Here is a 22,904-nt window from a genome sequence, read left to right as displayed (position 1 = left end):
ATTAGGCGTGCACTAATTCTCAAAATTAGTGATGTTCCCTAATTCTTAGGTTACCAAGCAATAATAATCAAGGAAAAAATATTCATATCAATTGTGGCAATTATCACGTCTACATAATTCAATGGTGGCAATTATCACATCCACATAATTTATTCGAGGAATGTTTTGCTTGTGTCTATCTCGTCAAACATTTATAAAATCATTTCATGTATTCGCAATTCAAAATGTATTTCAAAAACATTTAATAAAGCAGTTGTAAAAGTAGCGCATGTATTCCCAGTCCCAAAAAATGTAAAGAGTAAAAGGGAATCAAATGAACGCACCTAATGTATTTTGTAGTAAAAATACATATGACTATATTGAACAACTGAACAATGCAGGGTTGGCCTCGGATTCACGAACCTATATCATTTGTATATTTATTAATACATATCCTTGTAGTCGAGCAATTTATATATATATATATATATATATATATATATATATATATATATATATATATATATATATATATATATATATATATATATATATATATATATATATATAATTGTTAATGATTTAATTCTTTTTAGTAACCTATATATTTTGTTATTAATATATATTCATTTTTGTATATATAAAAATATAAATTTTTGTTGCGTTGTATGTATTAAATATTTTTATATATATATAATTCATTTATTTGTTAACTTAGTAATTATCATAATACCTAAATAGTATTTGAGATGGTAAAAATGATAATAATGATAATACCTTATGTTACTAATAAAATATTAAAGTTAATAATTTTGTTATTAATAATATTGATGATAGTTTTTGATTATAAATCTCATAATGATAATATTAGTAGTTTTTGATAAAATGAATAATTTAGTAATAATGGTAATGAAAAGAATAATTTTTGATATTAGTACATAATACTTAATAATAATAATAATTATAACAATCTTATTATTAATGGTAATCTTAATAATAATAATTATGTTAATAATAATAAGGATAATAAATCTACAATGATACTAATACTATTATTAATCCTAATAATAATAGTTTGTATTATTTTAATAATAACAATTTTTAATAATAGACCTAATCATAATAATACTTATATTGATATTAATAATACTAATAATTATGAATAATACATAATGAGTTTTCATAATAGCAAAATGATAATAATAATAATAATAATAATCATAATGTTACTAATACCTAATAATAATAATAATAATTGATAAGTACATACTTTTATTAGTAACATTAATAACAATAAATTTTTTAATATTAATATTAATAATAATAACAATAATAATCATAACACTAGTAACAATAATAATAATATTTAATAGTAATTATCATACTAATAATAATAAGTATTAATTAATAATAATACTAATAACAATAATAATAAGAATAATTAATAATAATAATAATAATAATTAACTACCTCAACAAAAATTGGCCTAAAAAGATTACAGCCACTCCAGGGACTCGAACCCCTGACCTCTCGAAACCCGTTAACTCATTAAACCAGCTGGGCTATTGCCCATTATCCGAAATCATATCAAACCTTCTAATACTTAATCCGTAATGTTCCTGTCTCACATTCCTCTTCGTCTTCACTAGTTTAATTCGACCAGCTTCTTTTTAATCTTAATAATAATCACAAAACCGAATTTTGAATTTACTAACCAATCACAGTAATCATCATCTCTGATTAACAGAACAGAATTTAAATGAAAGAATTGCTGCTGTGCTTCGAAGAAAAAAAACATATAAATATTGATTTCAAGTTTGAAGATGTTTTACAGTTTATGTACAACATGAAACGTTTTTCAATTCTTCATTAGAAACTTTGTGGATAGTTAATTTCAACAGAAACCTTCCCTATAACTTCAATTCGATCATAAAATACTTGTTTGACTTTTGAAATATCAAATTTGACTTCAGAAATTCTAACTCCATATCAAGTATTGGAACTTGAAACTCCACAGATAGTTTTAGTATGAGATTACTAACACTTCCTCATTATTACATTTTGAAATTCGTTTTGAATTCGGGTTTTGGTAGAAATAAATAAGAACAGAGGTATGAAGGTGTTTGACTTGGTTTCCAGTTTTTAAAATCAATCAGAAAGAGGTTTTTGTGATTTTAATTGCTAATTATGATGGATAAAAGAAAGGATTTAATCCCTAATATTGTTTAAAGTCGTGGGTTTTATAGGCAAGTGGTTGACACAGCTTCCCTAATCAGACAAGGAAGAAGAAGAAAAAAAAAATAAAGAAAATAGAAGTTGAATGTGATGGTAAACAGCTTTTGGTTGTATCTGATTCGATTTTCTTCCTGGTACAGATTTTAGAGACAAAAATCAAGATCTCCTACATCTTGATAAAGACTTGAAATAGAATGTGTACGCTGTTGTATATGATCGTAATTTTATATCTTTATCTGTGTATATATCGTATTTATATTTATATATAATATTTGTATTGGTGTTATATATATATATATATATATATATATATATATATATATATATATATATATATATATATATATATATATAATTCTGTATATGTATTTATATATAAATATAATTCTGATTAAATAATACGTATTTGTATAATTATAACAGTATATATGTATACACAAATCTGTTTTTATATATATATATGTAATTATATTATATGTATTTATATTTAATCTTATAAATTAATAAATATAATTATAATAACACTCTCAATGTTATAAATATTAATAACACTTTATAATATAATGATAATAATGTTATTGATCATAATAGTTACAATGTTATTATTAATTATAACAATATTAACTTATAAAGTTACTAATATTATTAATAATAATACTATTGGAAATAATAATACTATAACAAATTATATTTATCACATTTCATATTTATATATATTAAATGCTAATACCCCTAATACTGATTTTAATATTATTAGTAATTTTTATAGCAATGAAAGTAATAACATTGATATAACAATTTTATTCTAACTTGTAATTTTTTTTTAATATATTACTATTACATGTTATTGTTTATGAAGTTTTGTATTTTATATTATGTAATAACTTTTTATTGGGTAGTAATTTCTCATATATATATTTATATTACAATATACAATTAATAAGTATTAATAGAACCACACATATACATATAGATTCGTAATAATATCATGCATAGATTTATATATAACTACTTAATTTATTATTATTTTATATGTTTAATTTCGATTGGTTAAAGTTTATTTTACTAACTCAAGATATCATATAAATACTTTTATATTTATATATATTTATTTACATATTTACTTGCACACAATGGTTCGTGAATCGTCGGGAATAGTTAAAGGACAAATGTATTCATGTAAACTGTTCCAACATTTTAAGACTCAATATTATAGATTTTGCTTATCCAATTGAAATCATATAAAGATTAAGTTTAAAATTGGTCGAAAATTTTCGGGTCGTCCCATCTTCCCCTTGTGAGTTAACGCGGTTAGAGGACGAGCAACCAAGGAGAAGTTTTCGATGAATCTACGATAGTACCCGGCGAGACCCAAGAATTGACGTATGTGAGTAGGAGTAGTAGGAGTCTCCCATTTGCTAATGGCTACGATTTTCGATGGATCAACCTTAATACCTTGATCACTTACAACATGACCAAGAAATTGAACTTCCTTCAACCAAAATTCACCCTTGGAGAATTTGGCGTAGAGTCGTTCTTGTCTAAAGAGTTCGAGTACGAGTCGGAGGTGTTGTTCATGCTCTTCTTCGCTTCTAGAATAGATCAAGATATCATCGATGAACACAATAATGAATTTATCGAGATACGGTTTGTACACGCGGTTCATAAGGTCCATGAACACCGCCGGTGCGTTAGTGAGACCAAATGGCATTACAATAAATTCATAACTATGCTGATTTAATGGTCTTTCTAAGCTAATTCTTAACTTCTTTTTGAAAGACTTCATGCCTTTCAAAAACTCCATGTTTATGTTTCAGCAAGTAAACATAACCATATCTACAAAAACCATAGTTAATTTAACGAAGTAAGATTTATCATCTCTAGACATTGTTCTAAAGGGCCACATACATGAATATGTATTAGTCCTAAAAGATATGTAGCTCTTTCACCTAATCGGAGAAATGAGCCTTTGTCATCCTCTCACATAAACATTACTCACATACATCAAATGAATCAAAGCCATTTGATTCCAAAAGTCCATAAGAATGGAGTTTTGAAATGCGTTATTTATATGACCAAGACGACAATGTCATAGAAAGGTCTTATTCAAGTGTTGCTTGAATCACTTGACGTTACAGGTATACATAGAATTCTCATTTGAAATCACACCATGCATATCAATTTCAAAAATACCATCACTTGGATAGGCATTAAGAAAAAAAAAATATTATCCTTAGAAACTGAAATACCAAAGTGCGTAAATGCAAGTTTAATACCAGTATCATTCAAATCATATTGCTCCTAATACTAGGAGCATAATAACATTGTTTCAATAAAATAATAAGACCACTTGGATGAGTAAGCTCATAGTGACCAACGGCTTCAATCGAAGCTTGATTCCCATTGTCCACTCGCAAATCCAGTGTGCCTTTCGTCAGTCTATTATTTCTTCTCGTTCCATTTATATTGTTACAGGTGTGAAGACCACAACCGTTTAACAATGATCTAGGAATCACTAGAAGAAGTATATAACTATATATGAAATATACTTGAGATTTCTAATCTTACCAGCATTGCCTTTTCTCAGCTCAGATTGGTAAATAGGACAACTTCCTTCTCTAATTGCCAACCTTTCCACAATGGAAATATTCGGCGTCTTTAGTTGGGATTTCCTTCTTGGAAGGTGAAATAATGTTCCTGAAATAATGATTTATCATTTCCTTCCACAAAGTATTCGGCTTATTCTTTTTCACCCTTTTTATCCTACTTCCCCTACTCATCGAACAACTTCCGATAAGCATTTTGCTGAGTAGCAGGAGCTGCGCAAATAGGAGGATCGGATAAGGGTTCTAATTTTGTTCAACTTTCATTTATGCTTGAGAAACAGTTCTCAGGTTGCATTTCCAGTCTAGGAAGTTTGAAGATAGAGTTTATCCTTCTCCAACAAAGAAGGAAGTGTGTTTTGGTTTACGTTTTAATTATTTGACATCTACAACAGATATAAGATTCAATTTAGTATTTTTGATATTGAGCTTTAATAAATTAACTACCCAAGTTTTTATAATATTATTTAAAAACAATTAATTTACTAAAGCCTAAGATCCATATAGAGATTCCATAGCCACATCTGTTGATCAGCTAGCAGTTATGGAGTCTTTGGTAGGTAGCGAGTATCAATTGCATTACAAGTGCAACTCTTAGATCTTTATGGGACCTTGAGATATGTGCAGTCCAACAAACCATTATTATCTATTGGCATGTTTGTCCCATCCTTTCCTCGAACTCAGGTCTCATCGTGAATACGATTAAGTCGTCCAATTTGAAAACAGTGGAAATTCACGCTAATCTCACTAGATCGAAAAATCCACCTCGTGGCTATAATTCAGCCTAGTCTCACTAGATCAGAAAAATAACGAGGAGTGTTTGCAAGCTCATTGGATGGCATGACTTAAATTTGACGGGTATTTTGAAAATGTTCGTGTCAGCGAACAATGCATGCACACAAGATTCGCTACACTATTAGTTAAAAATATTTTAACCAATTGTATATGTCGATTATGTTTGTGATCTAATTTGTTATTTAATTTATAGTATATAAAAATAACAAATACACAAACATGTATCGTTTTAAAACAGTTTTAAAAGATGTCGTCCATATATATTATTTGACTTTCAAAATCATTTAACATTAAACTCGTTAGAGTTTAACTTATTTTAAAATCATTAATTTTAATCTTTGAAACTCGTTTAGAGTTTTATTTAATGTTTCCATAAAAAACATATGTAATTTAAGTCTCAAAATTATTTAACTTTAAACTCGTTAGAGTTTAACTTTTTAAAATCATCAATTTTAATATTTGAAACTCGTTACCGGTTTTATTTAATGTTTCCTATCAAAAATATTTAGCATATATTATAATCAACAATTATATATAAATGCAAAAATACAACACAACCATGCATCACACACACATAGCCTAGCCCAAAAATCTTATGCTTGATCCCATGAGCCGACATGGGATCAAGAGGTCAAACTAAGGATAATATCATAGCTCCCACTTGATTTAAGAACCAAGTGAAAACTTGTCGAACAACATTGTTGTTAACTTGATCTATTCGCCATCTTCTAAGCCAATCTCCATGTTGTATCTTTATCTTCAATCTTCATCTTGTTACATTTATTTAAATTTAAAAATACAACTAAACTAGTACTTTTACAAATTGAAATAAACTTAAATACAATACTATGAAAATGAAAAATAAATATAATACAACTTTGACTTCAAAATGGCCTTTCAATAAATCAATAACCAACATGGCTTAAAATCGCCATGACCAACAATCATAACATTCACATATAATCAAACACATAGGTTGGGGCATTACGGGCTATGTATGCAATCACAATTTTAATAACTACATTATTAAAAATCTACATATGGCTTGTCCATGGTTACAATACATGTGTATAACCATGAAAATAAACACTCAACAATTATAACAATTATTCAAGCCATAATAATTAAATCTACAATTTAAAGTAGTGATATTCTTTCAATTATATTTGTGCGTCATGAAGTTAAGTCTAGATCAACCGAGTTGAATTTAAAAACCAAAAAGGTTTTGACTTTCACCTATACACCACAAAGCTAAATCTAAAGAAAATCACGCGACAATTAAGATGGTGTAAAAGCGGCTCGGATACCACTAATGGAAAACCGTGTGTACTTTAAAATTTATAAACGCAGCGGAATGTAAAAATAAACATATTTTTATTTAATAATAAACGTCTTTTATTATTTATAATAAACTTTCAAGTAAAACATTCACACGATTAACGATCCCAACAAGATCAAATTACACCACTAATAATTGTCAACTAATAAATTCACAAAGAGAAGTTTAGATGTACCTTTAGCGAGTAATGCAAGAACGGTAGAAAGAACTCTTTGCGAATTGATGTCCAAGATAGGTTGAAACATATATTCAAAAGTTTGAATATCTCTACAGTTGATCCACACAGCACGTCAGGCAAATACCGGAGATTACTAGATCTCTAATCACCAAATACTACGCAAAAGAAAACTAACAAAACCCTTTTGTTTCTTTTTCTTCTCGGCAACCCAAAACCAAAAACTGGCAGAATATGTGGTGTGTTTTTTTTAGATCACATTCAATCTTTTCATTTGTTATTGTATATATACTATATACTATAGATAATAATAGTAACAATAAACAAACGACAATGCTTAGAAACATTTTATGATTTGTGTTATTCCTCACAATTTGTCTCTGGACTCTTTTAGAGATTCCAAGAACCATTTTATTATAGTTTAATAATTTTTGTGTGGCTATCATATTTGTGTCGGTAAACTACTCCAAGAATATATACAACAACTCCATGTGACATTTATATTAGTTATTATATTTATATTTAAGTTATTAATATATAATAATTAATAATTCATATTTATTGATTAATATATAATAACTAATAACTAGTTAATAACACCACTTTTATTTCTCTTATTTGGTGATAATAAATATGTACATACAATATATACATATAATCGGATATCTAAGTGCTCATTGTGTGTGACCCCGTAGGCCTATATATAATCGGTAGTATAGATTTGTGTTATGATGTGCACACTAAGTCAACAGACCTTGTAGGCAACCACGCGTTGGTTGGGGTAAGTTTTCTTCCAAGTTGTTGAATTCGGTTTTCTTTCTTCTTTAAGTATGCTTACCAAGTGTATTGTTCTTTTTTTTTCTTGTAGATTTTCTATTTTGTAGGATTCGGGTTATTCTGTCTAGAGTCTTTGCTCAGCATTTGGGTTATTCAGGTTCATCTCTTCGCTTTTTTTATATTAAAGAACCCAAATAAATATTAAACAATAGAGATTTAAGGATATAAAACAATAATATGGAAATTCTGTAATTAAATGGAGTATCAAATATGCCAAAAAAGAAGTTTGAGCTTGATATAATATTTATTTTGAATTTTGATTATGCAGCAAGTATACATGTATTTCCGAGGAAGTGGTAAGGCAGCGGAAATGAGACGTGATGTTGCTCGAGGTGCAGTGCGGGCCGCAATATGAGTTGGTGTTCAATTATGGTGGATGGACTTTCGTTACAAATCTGTGGACATGATGGCACTATGTGGAGATTGATATTTCGTTGCTTGGGGAAACTTTGTTGTTCATTCAAAAAGCTTGTTTTCACAATGTTTTTTGATTTTTATGGAAGTTCTTAATGATGTTTCGATATATAGAAAGCTGTGAAAATCTGGTAGATTATATTTGTAAATCTTGTGTTATACGATACTGTATTTTGCTTGTTCAGATTTGTTTACATGATGTGAATTTCTTATTTCCTTAGCAAGACTTCTATCTATAGTATGTGTTATTGTGTGCTCTGCTGCAGTTTTCTGAAACGCCTTTATCTCATTAACCCAATTATAGCTTTAAAGCATTCAAAATTCGGAATGATTAAGTTGGGTGTGTTTGGATGAAACGAGTTGGAGTATATTTTTAGATTTGAAATTTTTTCTTTTGACAATATTACACAAGGAGTCCTTGTGGTATGTTCAAAACTACAACCGGAGTTCAAAAGATTTTTTTTTAATTTTAGGAGTCACTATTTCATGGGGAGTCCATTTACCTAATGTTCGTGTAATTCTAATGTTTAAGTGTGATACGGTCTATTCGAGTCTACTGCTAACTCCAATGATGTCGACCGATTCAAGATGTTCAATCTCTTAAGAAATATGACTAAGAAGAAAACCAGTTTTTCATTCATATTCTCAAATAGAAAACAACTAGACAAATATATAGTGCAAATCCTACGATTAGTACTATTTTCCAACATATATAAACTACTAATAATGCACTAAATAAATAGATTAGTTCATGTGTACGTGCAGGGAGAACATGTGCAACCAACTTTTCATCTAATGCCTGTAATTTAACTGCTACTAAAAACAAGCATGGACCATTGCTAGACATGGGAACATGGGCTTCTTCCATGAGTTACTCCACTATCCATTTTAAAATATAGTAGTTGTGACATTCGTGAGTGTATCAATTGGCCACAAAACATCCTTTGGGCTTGAGCCTAGTGATCATATACATAGCATTGTATATGTATATTTGAAGTGCTAAAGGCTGGAAACAGAAGTTACGCGAAATATGTTTAAAGGATTTGGAAGATCCGCTGAAAGTTAAGTTTGCGGATCAGATTGCGCATTAATAAAGATTGCGGATTCCTTCCGCTAAGTCAATGCAGATAATAGTTAATCCGCACACCGCGAATATTCTAAAAAACTATAAATAGGGAGTTTGGCCTCTCATTTATAGGTTGTTGATTATCTGTCATTTGATCTAGCCTTTGTAATTTTCACTTGTGACTTCGACCAAAGAATTTTTACATTGTGTTATGGTGAATTATGCTAAGCAATAATCAAGACTTTAAAACAATCATCAACATCCCATTCCACCACTTTAATCTCATTGCATTCAATCCTTAATTAAGTATTTTTAATATAGGATTGATCATTTGGGCACCATCCGTGTGACACGTTCAAAATTAAACTCGAAAATTTTTGTTTTGTGCTATTGAACGATAAAATGGTCTGTTTAATTCTAATCGTGTGTTGTTTTGATGATTCACAGGTAAACACGTTTGAAATTTGCGACAAATTGATTACTCGTTGAAATGACGAGTAATACTGAAAATGTTTGTGATACTACTGTTACTATCCAAGCAAATGCTCAAAAGAAGGGAAGAAAGCGAAAATCTACAAAAATGCTTCAGAAATGGCAGTTTGCGCCAATAAGTTTCCCCGAAATGCAAAGCGAAGATTTCTCTGAAATGCCGATAGTAATATCGTGCAAAATTGCGCAGACTGGAATCACAATTATGAAGATTCATGTTGATAATGGCAATAGTGTCGACATTGTTTATGGGCAATGTTTTGTTCGATTACCGGAGAGTATTAAGGCGAATTTAAAACCCACCGCAGCCTCGCTAACTGGCTTTGCGGGAGAATCTTCATTACTTATAGGGCAGTTGTCTTTAAATATTGAGCTTGTTGATGAAAATTGTAGTGACCCGAATTTTTCCATGTTTATATATATTAAATGAAATTATTATTTACATGATTAAGTATTTCCAACATGTTAAGCAATCGAACTTGTTAAGACTTGATTAATTGAAATAGATTTTATATAGACAATTGACCACCCAAGTTGACCGGTGATTCACGAACGTTAAAACTTGTAAAAACTATATGATGTCATATATATGGATATATATATAGTTAACATGGTATTATGATAAGTAAACATATCATTAAGTATATTAACAATGAACTACATATGTAAAAACAAGACTACTAACTTAATGATTTCGAAACGAGGCATATATGTAACGATTATCGTTGTAACGACATTTAATTGTATATATATATATATATATATATATATATATATATATATATATATATATATATATATATATATATATATATCATATTAAGATATATTAATACATCATAATATCATGATAACGTAATAATTTAACATCTCATTTGATATAATAAACAATGGGTTAACAACACTTAACAAGATCGTTAACCTAAAGGTTTCAAAACAACACTTACATGTAACGACTAACGATGACTTAACGACTCAGTTAAAATGTATATACATGTAGTGTTTTAATATGTATTCATACACTTTTGAAAGACTTCAAGACACTTATCAAAGTACTTCTACTTAATAAAAATGCTTACAATTACATCTTCGTTCAGTTTCATCAATAATTCTACTTGTATGCACCCGTATTCGTACTCGTACAATACACAGCTTTTAGATGTATGTACTATTAGCATATATACTCCAATGATCAGCTCTTAGCAGCCCATGTGAGTCACCTAACACATGTGGGAACCATCATTTGGCAACTAGCATGAAATATCTCATAAAATTACAAAAATATTAGTAATCATTCATGACTTATTTACATGTAAACAAAATTACACATCCTTTATATCTAATCCATATACCAACGATCAAAAACACCTACAAACACTTTCATTCTTCAATTTTCTTCATCTAATTGATCTCTCTCAAGTTCTATCTTCAAGTTCTAAATGTTCTTCATAAATTCTATAAGTTCTAGTTTCATAAAATCAAGAATACTTCCAAGTTTGCTAGCTTACTTCCAATCTTGTAAATTGATCATCCGACCTCAAGAAATCTTTCTTATTTACAATAATATATCTTTCTAATACAAGGTAATACTTATATTCAAACTTTGATTCAATTTCTATAACTATAACAATCTTATTTCGAGTGGAAATCTTACTTGTACTTGTTTTCGTGTCATGATTCTACTTCAAGAACTTTCAAGCCATCCAATGATCCTTTGAAGCTAGATCTACTTTTCTCATTTCCAGAAGGTTTATCCACAAAATCTGAGGTAGTAATGATGTTCATAACATCATTCGATTCATATATATATAACTACCTTATTCGAAGGTTTAAACTTGAAATCACCAGAACATAGTTTAGTTAATTCTAAACTTGTTCGCAAACAAAAGTTAATCCTTCTAACTTGACTTTTAAAATCAACTAAAAACATGTTCTATATATATATATATATATATATATATATATATATATATATATATATATATATATATATATATATATATATATATATATATATATATATATATATATATATATATATATATGATATGCTAACTTAATGATTTAAAACCTGGAAACACGAAAAACACCGTAAAACCGGACATACGCCGTCGTAGTAACACCGCGGGCTGTTTTGGGTTTGATAATTAAAAACTATGATAAACTTTGATTTAAAAGTTGTTCTTCTGGGAAAATGATTTTTCTTATGAACATGAAACTATATCCAAAAATCATGGTTAAACTCAAAGTGGAAGTATGTTTTTCAAAATGGTCATCAAGACATCGTTCTTTCGACTGAAATGACTACTCTTACAAAAATGACTTGTAACTTATATTTCCGACTATAAACCTATACTTTTTCTGTATAGATTCATAAACTTAAGTTCAATATGAAACCATAGCAATTGGATTCACTCAAAACAGATTTAAAACGAAGAAGTTATGGATAAAACAAGATTGGATATTTTTACTTGTTGTAGCTACGTGAAAATTGGTAACAAATCTATATTAATCATATCCTAGCTAACTTATATTGTATAATACATGTATTCTAATATATTATGTAATCTTGGGATACCATAGACACGTATGCAAATGTTTTGACATATCATATCGACCCATCTATATATATTATTTGGAACAACCATAGACACTCTATATGCAGTAATGTTGGAGTTAGCTATACAGGGTTGAGGTTGATTCCAAAAATATATATACTTTGAGTTGTGATCTAGCCTGAGACGTGTATACACTGGGTCGTGGATTGGGTCAAGATAATATATATCAATTTATTTTCTGTACATCTAACTATGGACAACTAGTTGTAGGTTACTAACGATGACAGCTGACTTAATAAACTTAAAACATTAAAACGTATTAAAAATGTTGTAAATTTATTTTGAACATACTTTGATATATATGTACATATTTGTTATAGGTTTGTGAATCGACCAGTGGCCAAGTCTTACTCCCGACGAAGTAAAAATTTGTGAAAGTGAGTTATAGTCCCACTTTTAAAATCTAATATTTTAGGATGAGAATACATGCAATTTTATAAATATTTTACGAAATAGACACAAGTAAATGAAACTACTTTATATGGGTGAATGATCGAAGCCGAATATGCCCCTTTTTAGCTTGGTAGCCTAAGAATTTGGGAACAGACCCCCAAATTGACGCGAATCCTAAAGATAGATCTATCGGGCCCAACAAGCCCCATTCTGGAATTTGGAATGCTTTAGTACTTCGATTTTATCATGTCCGATGGGTGTCCCAGAATGATGGGGATATTCTATATGCATCTTGTTAATGTCAGTTACCAGGTGTTCACCGTATGAATGATTTTTTTATCTCTATGTATGGGATGTATTGAAATATGAAATCTTGTGGTCTATTATTATGATTTGATAATATATAGGTTAAATCTATAACTCACGAACATTTTTTGTTGACGTTTTAAGCATGTTTATTCTCAGGTGATTATTAAGAGCTTCCGCTGTTGCATACTAAAATAAGGACAAGATTAGGAGTCCATGCTTGTATGATATTATGTAAAAACTGCATTCAAGAAACTTATTTTTGATGTAATATATTCTTATTGTAAACCATTATGTAATGGTCGTGTGTAAACGGTATATTTTAGATTATCATTATTTGATAATCTATATAATGACCCAAAATAAAATATTAATTAACTAAGTATTAATTATATATAAGTATTAAGTAACGTCCATAAAATATTGATCCTGCAAAGGCTGAGGCCGTTACCAATTGGCCAAGACCTAACTCGGTCACAGAAGTACGAAGTTTCTTAGGTTTGGCAGGCTACTATCGCCGTTTTGTGGAAGGTTTTTCAACTTTAGCCTTGCCATTAATGCAATTGATCAAAAAGGGGGTGAAGTTTGAATGGAATAATGAACGCGAGAAATGTTTTGAGGAATTAAAGAAGAGATTAGTTACTGCACCGATCCTTGCTGTGCCAGAAGGAACAGGTGGATTTCAGATTTATAGTGATGCTTCGAATAAGGGTTTGGGGTGTGTTCTGATGCAACATGGGAAGGTAATCGCCTACGCTTCGAGGCAACTAAAACCATATGAGAAGAACTACCCTACCCACGACTTGGAGCTTGCTACTGTCGTGTTCGCCCTTAAGATTTGGAGGCACTATTTGTATGGTGAGACTTGTGATATTTTCACCGATCACAAAAGTCTTAAGTACATTTTCACGCAAAAAGAGTTGAACATGAGACAGAGGAGGTGGTTGGAACTCTTAAAAGATTATGACGCCAACATTCAGTATCATCCTGGAAAAGCAAATGTTGTTGCTGATGCCCTAAGCAGAAAGAGTTGGGTAGTATATCATGTCTTATTACTCAGCCTGAAATCATCGCCGATATGGAACGTCTTGAATTAGAGGTATACACTAAGCAAGTAGGTGGCAGCATCGCTCATTTGACTGTCGAGCCTACCTTAGTGACATGAATTAAGTTAGCTCAGAAGGATGATGAGGAGTTGTGGGCTATTGTACAAAACTTGGAGAATGATAAACAACACGAGTTCCGAGTTAATCAACATGAAGTTGTTTGGCAAGGTGACAGACTATGTGTTCCTAATGATGTAGAGATTCGAGAAGCATTATTGACAGAGGCTCACAGTTCTGCATTTTCTATTCATCCTGGTTCTGCAAAAATGTACCGAGATTTGAAGAAACATTTTTGGTGGAGTGTGATGAAGAAATACATAGCAAAATTTGTGGCTAAATGCCTTACATGTCAGCAGGTGAAGATAGAGCATCAGAGGGCTAGTGGATTGTTACAACCACTAGATATTCCTCTTTGGAAATGGGATGAGGTTACGATGGATTTGGTGACAGGCTTGCCAAAAACGCTAAGAAAGAATGATGCAATCTGGGTTGTAGTGGATCGTCTTACAAAATCCGCACACTTTTTACCTATTCGTGAGACGTATTCTGCTAGTCAGTTGGCCGAAATTTTTCAAAAGGAGATTGTCAGACTTCATGGTACCCCGGTGTCAATTGTTTCAGATAGAGATCCTCGTTTTATTTCACAATTTTGGAAAGGGTTTCAGAAGGCTTTTGGTACGAAGTTGAAGTATAGCACTGCATTCCACCCGCAAACAGATGGTCAGTCAGAGAGGACCATCCAGACATTAGAAGATATGCTAAGGGCTTGTGCCTTAGAGTGGACAGGGAGTTGGGACGATTATCTTTGCTTGGTTGAATTTGCTTATAATAACAGTTGACACGCTAGTATAGACATGGCATCCTACGAGATGTTGTATGGGTGGAAATGTAGGGCTCCGATTTGTTGGAACAAACCCGGTGAGAAGGTTATTGAAGGTCCCGAGTTAGTCCGAGTTACTAATGAAAAAGTTGAATTAGCGAAAGAGAAGTAGAAAGAGGCCCGCACGCGTCAGAAGAGTTATGCCGATAAGCATCGACGAGCTCTCGAGTTTGAAGTCGGTGAACACGTGTTTCTTAAAGTTTCTCCTTGTAAGGGCGTTCGACGTTTTGGCCTTAAAGGAAAACTTAGCCCGAGATTCATTGGTCCTTTTGAGATTTTGGAAAGAGTTGGAGAGGTATCATGTCGTTTGGCGTTATCCCCGACGTTGTCTCATGTGCATAATGTGTTTCATGTGTCTTGTTTACGAGGCTACAACTACTCTCCACTCCATGTTGTTCAATATCCACTCCATGAGATTCGCGAAGATCTCTCGTGTGAAGAAGAAGCTCATGAAATTCTAGCTCGTGAGGAACGAGTACTACGACACAAAACGATCCCTTACGTTAAAGTGTTGTGGAGGAATCACCCGGAGCGGGAAGCCACTTGGGAACCCGAGGAGTCTATTCGTGAGCGTTACCCTTCTTTGTTCGCCTAAAGGTTAGAACGCTAATCTTGTTGTTTTCGATTTCTAATTTTGTTGATTTCGGGGAAGAAATCATTCTTTTAGTGGGATATGTTATAATGACCAAAAATTTAGAATGATATGTTTAGAGTTTTTTTTTTATCATTGATTTCGGGGACGAAATCATTTTTAGTGGGATATGTTATAATGACCCAAAATAAAATATTAATTAACTAAGTATTAAGTATATATAAAAATAGATAACGTCAGATTCAAATAAGATTTTAAGGAACGAATTATATAATATGTCTCAATTAATAATTTAACCTTGAGTACTTATGAGTCAAATAAATAAATTCACAAGATAATTATCTTAGTAGAGATATTCTAAAGAAATACGGAGTATTAATTAACTTTAATGATAATAATTAGGCATGTAATTGAGTTGAATAAAGGAAACAAAGAAATATGAAATTCACACGTGACTAATCGGGTTGGAATTCTGGAAACATTTTGATGTAGTCAAAACCGTTGCAAATACGTGAGTATTATCCGGGATTTACTGGCCAACGTCGGGTTATATACAACACACCATTTCAACTAATCATTAATCACCAAATCACATAATACATTCTAAAACTTTATTGGAAGAATCACAGAGTGGAGTTTAAGAGAAAGGAAAAAGTTTTACAACCATAATCTGGTGTTGCTCTTTAAAGGTACTCATAACAAAACTCAAATATACAAAAAAAAAAAATGTATATGTTATTAATCTCTGTTAATCGATCATTTCTTGTATCTTTAATTAATATAAACCAAACCAGCTCTTAAGTTATATCTTTTAAATTACGTTGTACGTTTTTATAAGTTACCGGTCCTAAGGTACGTCATTTACTAGTGAATTAGAACCTCATATTTTACGGTATTAATCTGGACTAAGATGTGGCTTAGTAAACTATGACCAAAGATTAAATAATTAAACCTTCAAAGTCCCTGTATTTCTCGGCCCGTATTAAACAAGAAGATGATCACACTTCAGACCCTAGGGTACATGCTATGTTAAAAGATTAAGTATATGAAAATTTCCTTTTATGAGTTAACCTCCTTATAAATGAAATGTCAACACTTTAAGTATTAACATATATATACGTAAAATATAGAGATATATAAACAGATAGATGGATGTAGAATAAATAAATAAATAATTAATAGATAGTGATAAATAAGTAGATAATGTGGATATACATAGATTGATGAAACTCGGATGGAGTCTAATACAAAACAAGACGACAATATACGATTTTGATTTGGATGTTACGATTATCTCTAAACTATATGAAGGTCTGCAAATAAAATAACCAAGTTAGAAGATGTACTCGTATCATTTAACGCCATATATATATATATATATATATATATATATATATATATATATATATATATATATATATATATATATATATATAATGGGTCTGCAAATAAAATAACCAAGTTAGAAGATGTACTCGTATCATTTAACGCCATATATATATATATATATATATATATATATATATATATATATATATATATATATATATATATATATATATATATATATATATAATGGGTCATTATAACATTAGGACTTTGAGATTGAATGCTAAGTTTAGTTAATTATTCTAGGTAGCCGTTGTTGAGGATATTGGAGCATCTTTCTGACTTTCCGACTTTCTGAGTTTTACACATTAATCCAAGTACGGATGTCTGTACTGTTCTTTCAGCGTCACCTTTGATATGCTTCATGATTATCTTGTTATCACTTCGTTATTTGATTTCGCGTGCTTAATCTATCTATTTGAGTTGAACTAAATTATGAGATATATTTTTGTGAAAACCTTTGAGAAAATGTTTTTGTATGATGAAATGAGAAACTTTGCATGATCTGATTATTCTCGTAATCTTTGAGAAAAAACCTTTTACTGAAATGAAATGAGTTTTGATAAGCTTTGTGAACTTATTTATTTGCGAGCATTCTTTGTGTTTCATTTGATTAGGTTCCATATGTACGGTGAACGTAATTCTGGTGTTGGTTGGTATGTTCGCTGTGCTACCATAGAACCCTAGATTCTGTAGACAGGAGATAGGTATACCGAGGTAACTACCTGTGGGGTGCCCACAGGCTTGTCATTGTGGCGACCAATGACAAGGCACTATCTGTGGCGGTGCGATTAGTCCGCGGCGTCCCTACTTCTGTTATTGCTCTTTGAAGAGCGTTATGTTATATTCTGTTATATTATGTGATTATGCTCGTGGAAGAGCTTTCTGATTATTTGGGAGGCATATGGATGCATCCTAGGTTATACAATGGACAGATTTCTGTAGACGGTTGTGTAGTGTAGTGCCATACACACCTTCCGATTTAGGGTTGCACCTGGAGTCATGACCAGTGTGTGATTCTGACATGCGATATATGATTTGTGATATGATATGGCACTGATGTTGTGCATTCTGTTCTATTCTGTCCATATTCTGTTTCTGTTAGGTGTACTCGGTATAATTTCCCAACCCCTCGTTGCTTCAGCCTTATTTCATTTCTTACTCTGGTGTTGTGGTGGTAATCGATGGAGACTTATAAAATAAATGTAAAAATAATGTTATTTAATTCCTTCCGTTCTTATACTTTAAAATGTTTATTATTACTGTTTATATCTGTCAACATCCGCGCACTGAGCTATTAGCTTAGCCGCATTTTTCTTTTCCTGCGGCAGTAATCAGAATCATATGGGATGAGTGAGAGAGCTTATGGATTGGAAGATGCCTTAGAGACTACCCTTATTAATAATTATTCAGACTTATGTTAAGATTTGGAGATTTTAAGTTTTATTAGAGATTTTAATAATTCAGTTGCTTTAGACTTTGTCGTTTAATATTGTTAGACTATTTTTGGTTTCAATAATTTTGTAATAAATAAATGTAACCTTCCATTTCCTAGTTGGAATGGGGTGTTACATCTAATGGTTTCAGAGCCAGGTTCCCTCTTGTAGTTACCTTTAGGTTTGACCTGTGAGTTTTGGGTAGATCATCAGATAGGATTCGGGTAGATCATCGAATAGGATTCTGCTTCCATATTTTGTACTCTACCGTATTTCATTTGTTTCTAATCCTTCCTAAAATTGTTTGTTCTTTTCCGTTATAGATGCCTCCTAAGAAAAGAAGTGTTAACAGCCGCACTACACAAAATAACAACACGGAAAATATTGATCCGGCTATCCTAGCGGCAGTGAATCAAGCAGTGGCTGCTGCTATCGCTCAAGTTGTTCCGCAAGCTGTTGCAACTGCAATTCAAGCAAATTCTACGGGAACTAATGGTAGGGGAAGCGTTGATAACACGGGAACTGAAATGATCGCTACACTACCTACTTATTCATTGTTGGAGAAGTTTCAGAAATAGAAGCCATAAGTATATCGTGGCGGGAAAATGCCTTTAGATGCTGAAAATTGGATTGCGCATTTGGAGAAAATATTCGAGGTGTTAGATTGTACGGAGAACCAGAAAGTTCGTATGGCTACCTGGAAGTTAGAAGGAGATGCCAACCGTTGGTGGCAAGCTGTAAAATCTGATGAAGGGGATGGTTATGTAGAGGCTTTGGCATGGCGTGATTTCCTTGAAGTGTTTTATAAACACTACTTTCTGATTGCTGATAGAGAAGCGTATAAGAGAGAATATAATAACATCAGACAGAATCCCGGTGAGCCTATAAATACTTTCATGGAGCGTTTTATCAGAGTGGCTGGTGTTGCTGGTAGCTCAGCTGGTACTGTAGAAGAGCAGGTTGAGAAATTCAAGTGGGCCCTACTTTATGAATATAGACGAGAAATTCTTAATACTAAGTTTCACACGGTATCGGAAGTGGCCAACGCTGCTAAAAATCTATAGTTAGAGAGGGCTGACTTTCTTGCGCATAGAGCTACCAATGACAGGAAGAGAGGTAGAGATACTGAGTACTATGGATCTGGTTCAGATCGTTATGGTAAGGTTCAGTCAGGGCATAAACGAGATAATGGTAACCGATCCCGTGGGAGCCATTCTGGGCACTCACAGAGCGATACGTATCAGCACAGGGGTAATAATAATGGTCAAGGTCAATGGCAGAATCGTGGAAATAATCATGGTCAGGCTCAGGGTTCAGGTCAGCGGTCGGGTTCAACTGATAGAAACAACCCAAACTTGATTCCGCTTCCACCATGCTCAAAATGTGGGGCAAATCATCCAGGAAAACCTTGCTATAAAGAGATAGGTGCATGCTTTAGATGTGGTAAAAAAGGGCACATGATCAAGGATTGTACTTCTCGTGACACTAATAAGAAGAATGGGGGAAATGATCAGGGAACTACTTATGGGAGAGTTTTTACGATGACTACGCGTCAGGCATCACAAGCTCAAGGTACCGTTTCTGGCACTGTTACTTTAAATGGTATTAAGGCTCATGTATTATTTGATACGGGTGCTACTCATTCTGTTATATCGTTATCATTTTCTAAACGTGTTAATTTGTCTCCTTCCGTGTTACATCCACCTGTTTGTATTTCTACTCCTTTTGGATATTCTGTGACAATTACACACGTGTATAATGATTGTCCTGTCTCGATTGATAATAATGTTCTCCACGCTCAATTACTTCCTTTGGAGATGCATGATTTCAACATTATTTTGGGAATGTATTGGTTGTCTCCACATCATGCTTATGTTGACTGTTATGGTAAACGAATTATATTCGGATATGCCTCTAAACCAGAGTTTGTGTATCAAGGAACTTCACCAAGTGGACTTGTAAAACTTATTTCTACTATAAAGGCAAGAAAACTTATCAGTGGTGGTTATGAGGTTTATCTTGTAGCTATTCATGATAGCTCAAAGAAAGAGGTTAGCATTGATGATCATCCGGTTGTCAAAGAATTTCCAGATGTATTTTTCGAGGAACTCCCTGGATTGCCGCCAGACAGGGAGGTTGAATTCACAATTGAACTTGTTCCTGGTGCTGAGCCAATCACAAAGGCACATTACAGAATGGCACCTTTAGAGTTGTTGGAATTGAAAGAACAATTGCAAGATTTGTTAGACCGTGGATTTATAAGGCCGAGTGTATCTCCATGGAGTGCTCCTATTTTGTTTGTGAAGAAAAAGGATGGCTCTATGAGGTTGTGCGTCGACTATAGAGAGCTAAATCGAGTTACTATCAGAAACAGATATCCTTTGCCTCGTATAGACGACTTGTTTGATCAGCTTCAAGGGGCCAAGTGTTTCTTTAAGATAGATTTGAGATCAGGTTATCATCAACTGCGGGTGAGAGCAGAAGACATTCCTAAGACGGCATTTCGTACTCGCTACGGGCATTATAAATTCTTAGTGATGCCTTTTGGATTGACGAATGCTCCAGCTGTCTTTATGGATTTAATGAATCGTGTCTTTCATGATTATCTGGATAAGCTTGTTGTAGTCTTCATTGATGACATCTTGGTGTACTCGAAGTCAAAATAGGAACATGAAGAGCACCTATGTATCGTTTTGGGTATTCTCCGAGAGAGGAAGTTATTTGCTAAATTTTCAAAGTGTGAATTCTGGTTACAGCGTGTTTCTTTTCTTGGTCATGTGGTATCTGGAGATGGAATTGAAGTTGATCCTGTAAAGGTTGAGGCCGTTACCAATTGGCCAAGACCTAACTCGGTCACAGAAGTACGAAGTTTCTTGGGTTTGGCAGGCTACTATCGCCGTTTTGTGGAAGGTTTTTCAACTTTAGCCTTGCCATTAACGCAATTGATCAAAAAGGGGGTGAAGTTTGAATGGAATGATGAACGCGAGAAATGTTTTGAGGAATTAAAGAAAAGATTAGTTACTGCACCGATCCTTGCTGTGCCAGAAGGAACAGGTGGATTTCAGATTTATAGTGATGCTTCGAATAAAGGTTTGGGGTGTGTTCTGATGCAACATGGGAAGGTAATCGCCTACGCTTCGAGTCAACTAAAACCATATGAGAAGAACTACCCTACCCACGACTTGGAGCTTGCTGCTGTCGTGTTCGCCCTTAAGATTTGGAGGCACTATTTGTATGGTGAGACTTGTGATATTTTCACCGATCACAAAAGTCTTAAGTACATTTTCACGCAAAAAGAGTTGAACATGAGACAGAGGAGGTGGTTGGAACTCTTAAAAGATTATGACGCCAACATTCAGTATCATCCTGGAAAAGTAAATGTTGTTGCTGATGCCCTAAGCAGAAAGAGTTCGGGTAGTATATCATGTCTTATTACTCAGCCTGAAATCATCGCCGATATGGAACGTCTTAATTAGAGGTATACACTAAGCAAGTAGGTGGCAGCATCGCTCATTTGACTGTCGAGCCTACCTTAATGTCATGAATTAAGGAAGCTCAGAAGGATGATGGGGAGTTGTGGGCTATTGTACAAAACTTGGAGAATGATAAACAACACGAGTTCTGAGTTGATCAACATGAAGTTGTTTGGAAAGGTGACAGACTATGTGTTCCTAATGATGTAGAGATTCGAGAAGCATTATTGACAGAGGCTCACAGTTCTGCATTTTCTATTCATCCTGGTTCTGCAAAAATGTACCGAGATTTGAAGAAACATTTTTGGTGGAGTGGGATGAAGAAAGACATAGCAGAATTTGTGGCTAAATGCCTTACATGTCAGCAGGTGAAGATAGAGCATCAGAGGGCTAGTGGATTGTTACAACCACTAGATATTCCTGTATGGAAGTGGGATGAGGTTACGATGGACTTGGTGACAGGCTTGCCAAAAACGCTAAGAAAGAATGATGCAATATGGGTTGTAGTGGATCGTCTTACAAAATCCGCACACTTTTTACCTATTCGTGAGACGTATTCTGCTAGTCAGTTGGCCGAAATTTTTCAAAAGGAGATTGTCAGACTTCATGGTACCCCGGTGTCAATTGTTTAGGATAGAGATCCTCGGTTTACTTCACAGTTTTGGAAAGGGTTTCAGAAGGCTTTTGGTACGAAGTTGAAGTATATCACTGCATTCCACCCGCAAACAGATGGTCAGTCAGAGAGGACCATCCAGACATTAGAAGATATGCTAAGGGC

The 22,904-nt window shown here is 32.6% G+C and overlaps 1 protein-coding gene across 1 annotated transcript; it reads left to right on the top strand.

Moving 5' to 3' along the window:
* The first annotated feature begins 15,210 nt into the window (after positions 1-15,210).
* LOC139899713 (uncharacterized) lies at positions 15,211-15,831 on the top strand. Its single transcript, XM_071882560.1, has 2 exons — positions 15,211-15,282; positions 15,349-15,831. The coding sequence occupies exons 1-2, from the start codon at positions 15,211-15,213 to the stop codon at positions 15,829-15,831; spliced, it is 555 nt and encodes a 184-aa protein (XP_071738661.1).
* Positions 15,832-22,904: the final 7,073 nt, after the last annotated feature.

The sequence above is a fragment of the Rutidosis leptorrhynchoides genome, chromosome 1 (genome assembly GCF_046630445.1).
Source record: "Rutidosis leptorrhynchoides isolate AG116_Rl617_1_P2 chromosome 1, CSIRO_AGI_Rlap_v1, whole genome shotgun sequence".
Lineage (NCBI taxonomy): Eukaryota > Viridiplantae > Streptophyta > Magnoliopsida > Asterales > Asteraceae > Rutidosis > Rutidosis leptorrhynchoides.
The sequence above is the reverse complement of the archived record's forward strand: the minus strand, read 5'-3'. Positions and strand labels throughout refer to the sequence as shown.

Coding starts and splice junctions, on each gene's coding strand:
- LOC139899713 (XM_071882560.1), top strand. CDS start 15,211: ATGGCATCCTACGAGATGTTGTATGGGTGGAAATGTAGGGCTCCGATT. Junction 15,283..15,348: donor GGAACAAACCCGGTGAGAAG/GTTATTGAAGGT, acceptor AAAGAGAAGTAG/AAAGAGGCCCGCACGCGTCA.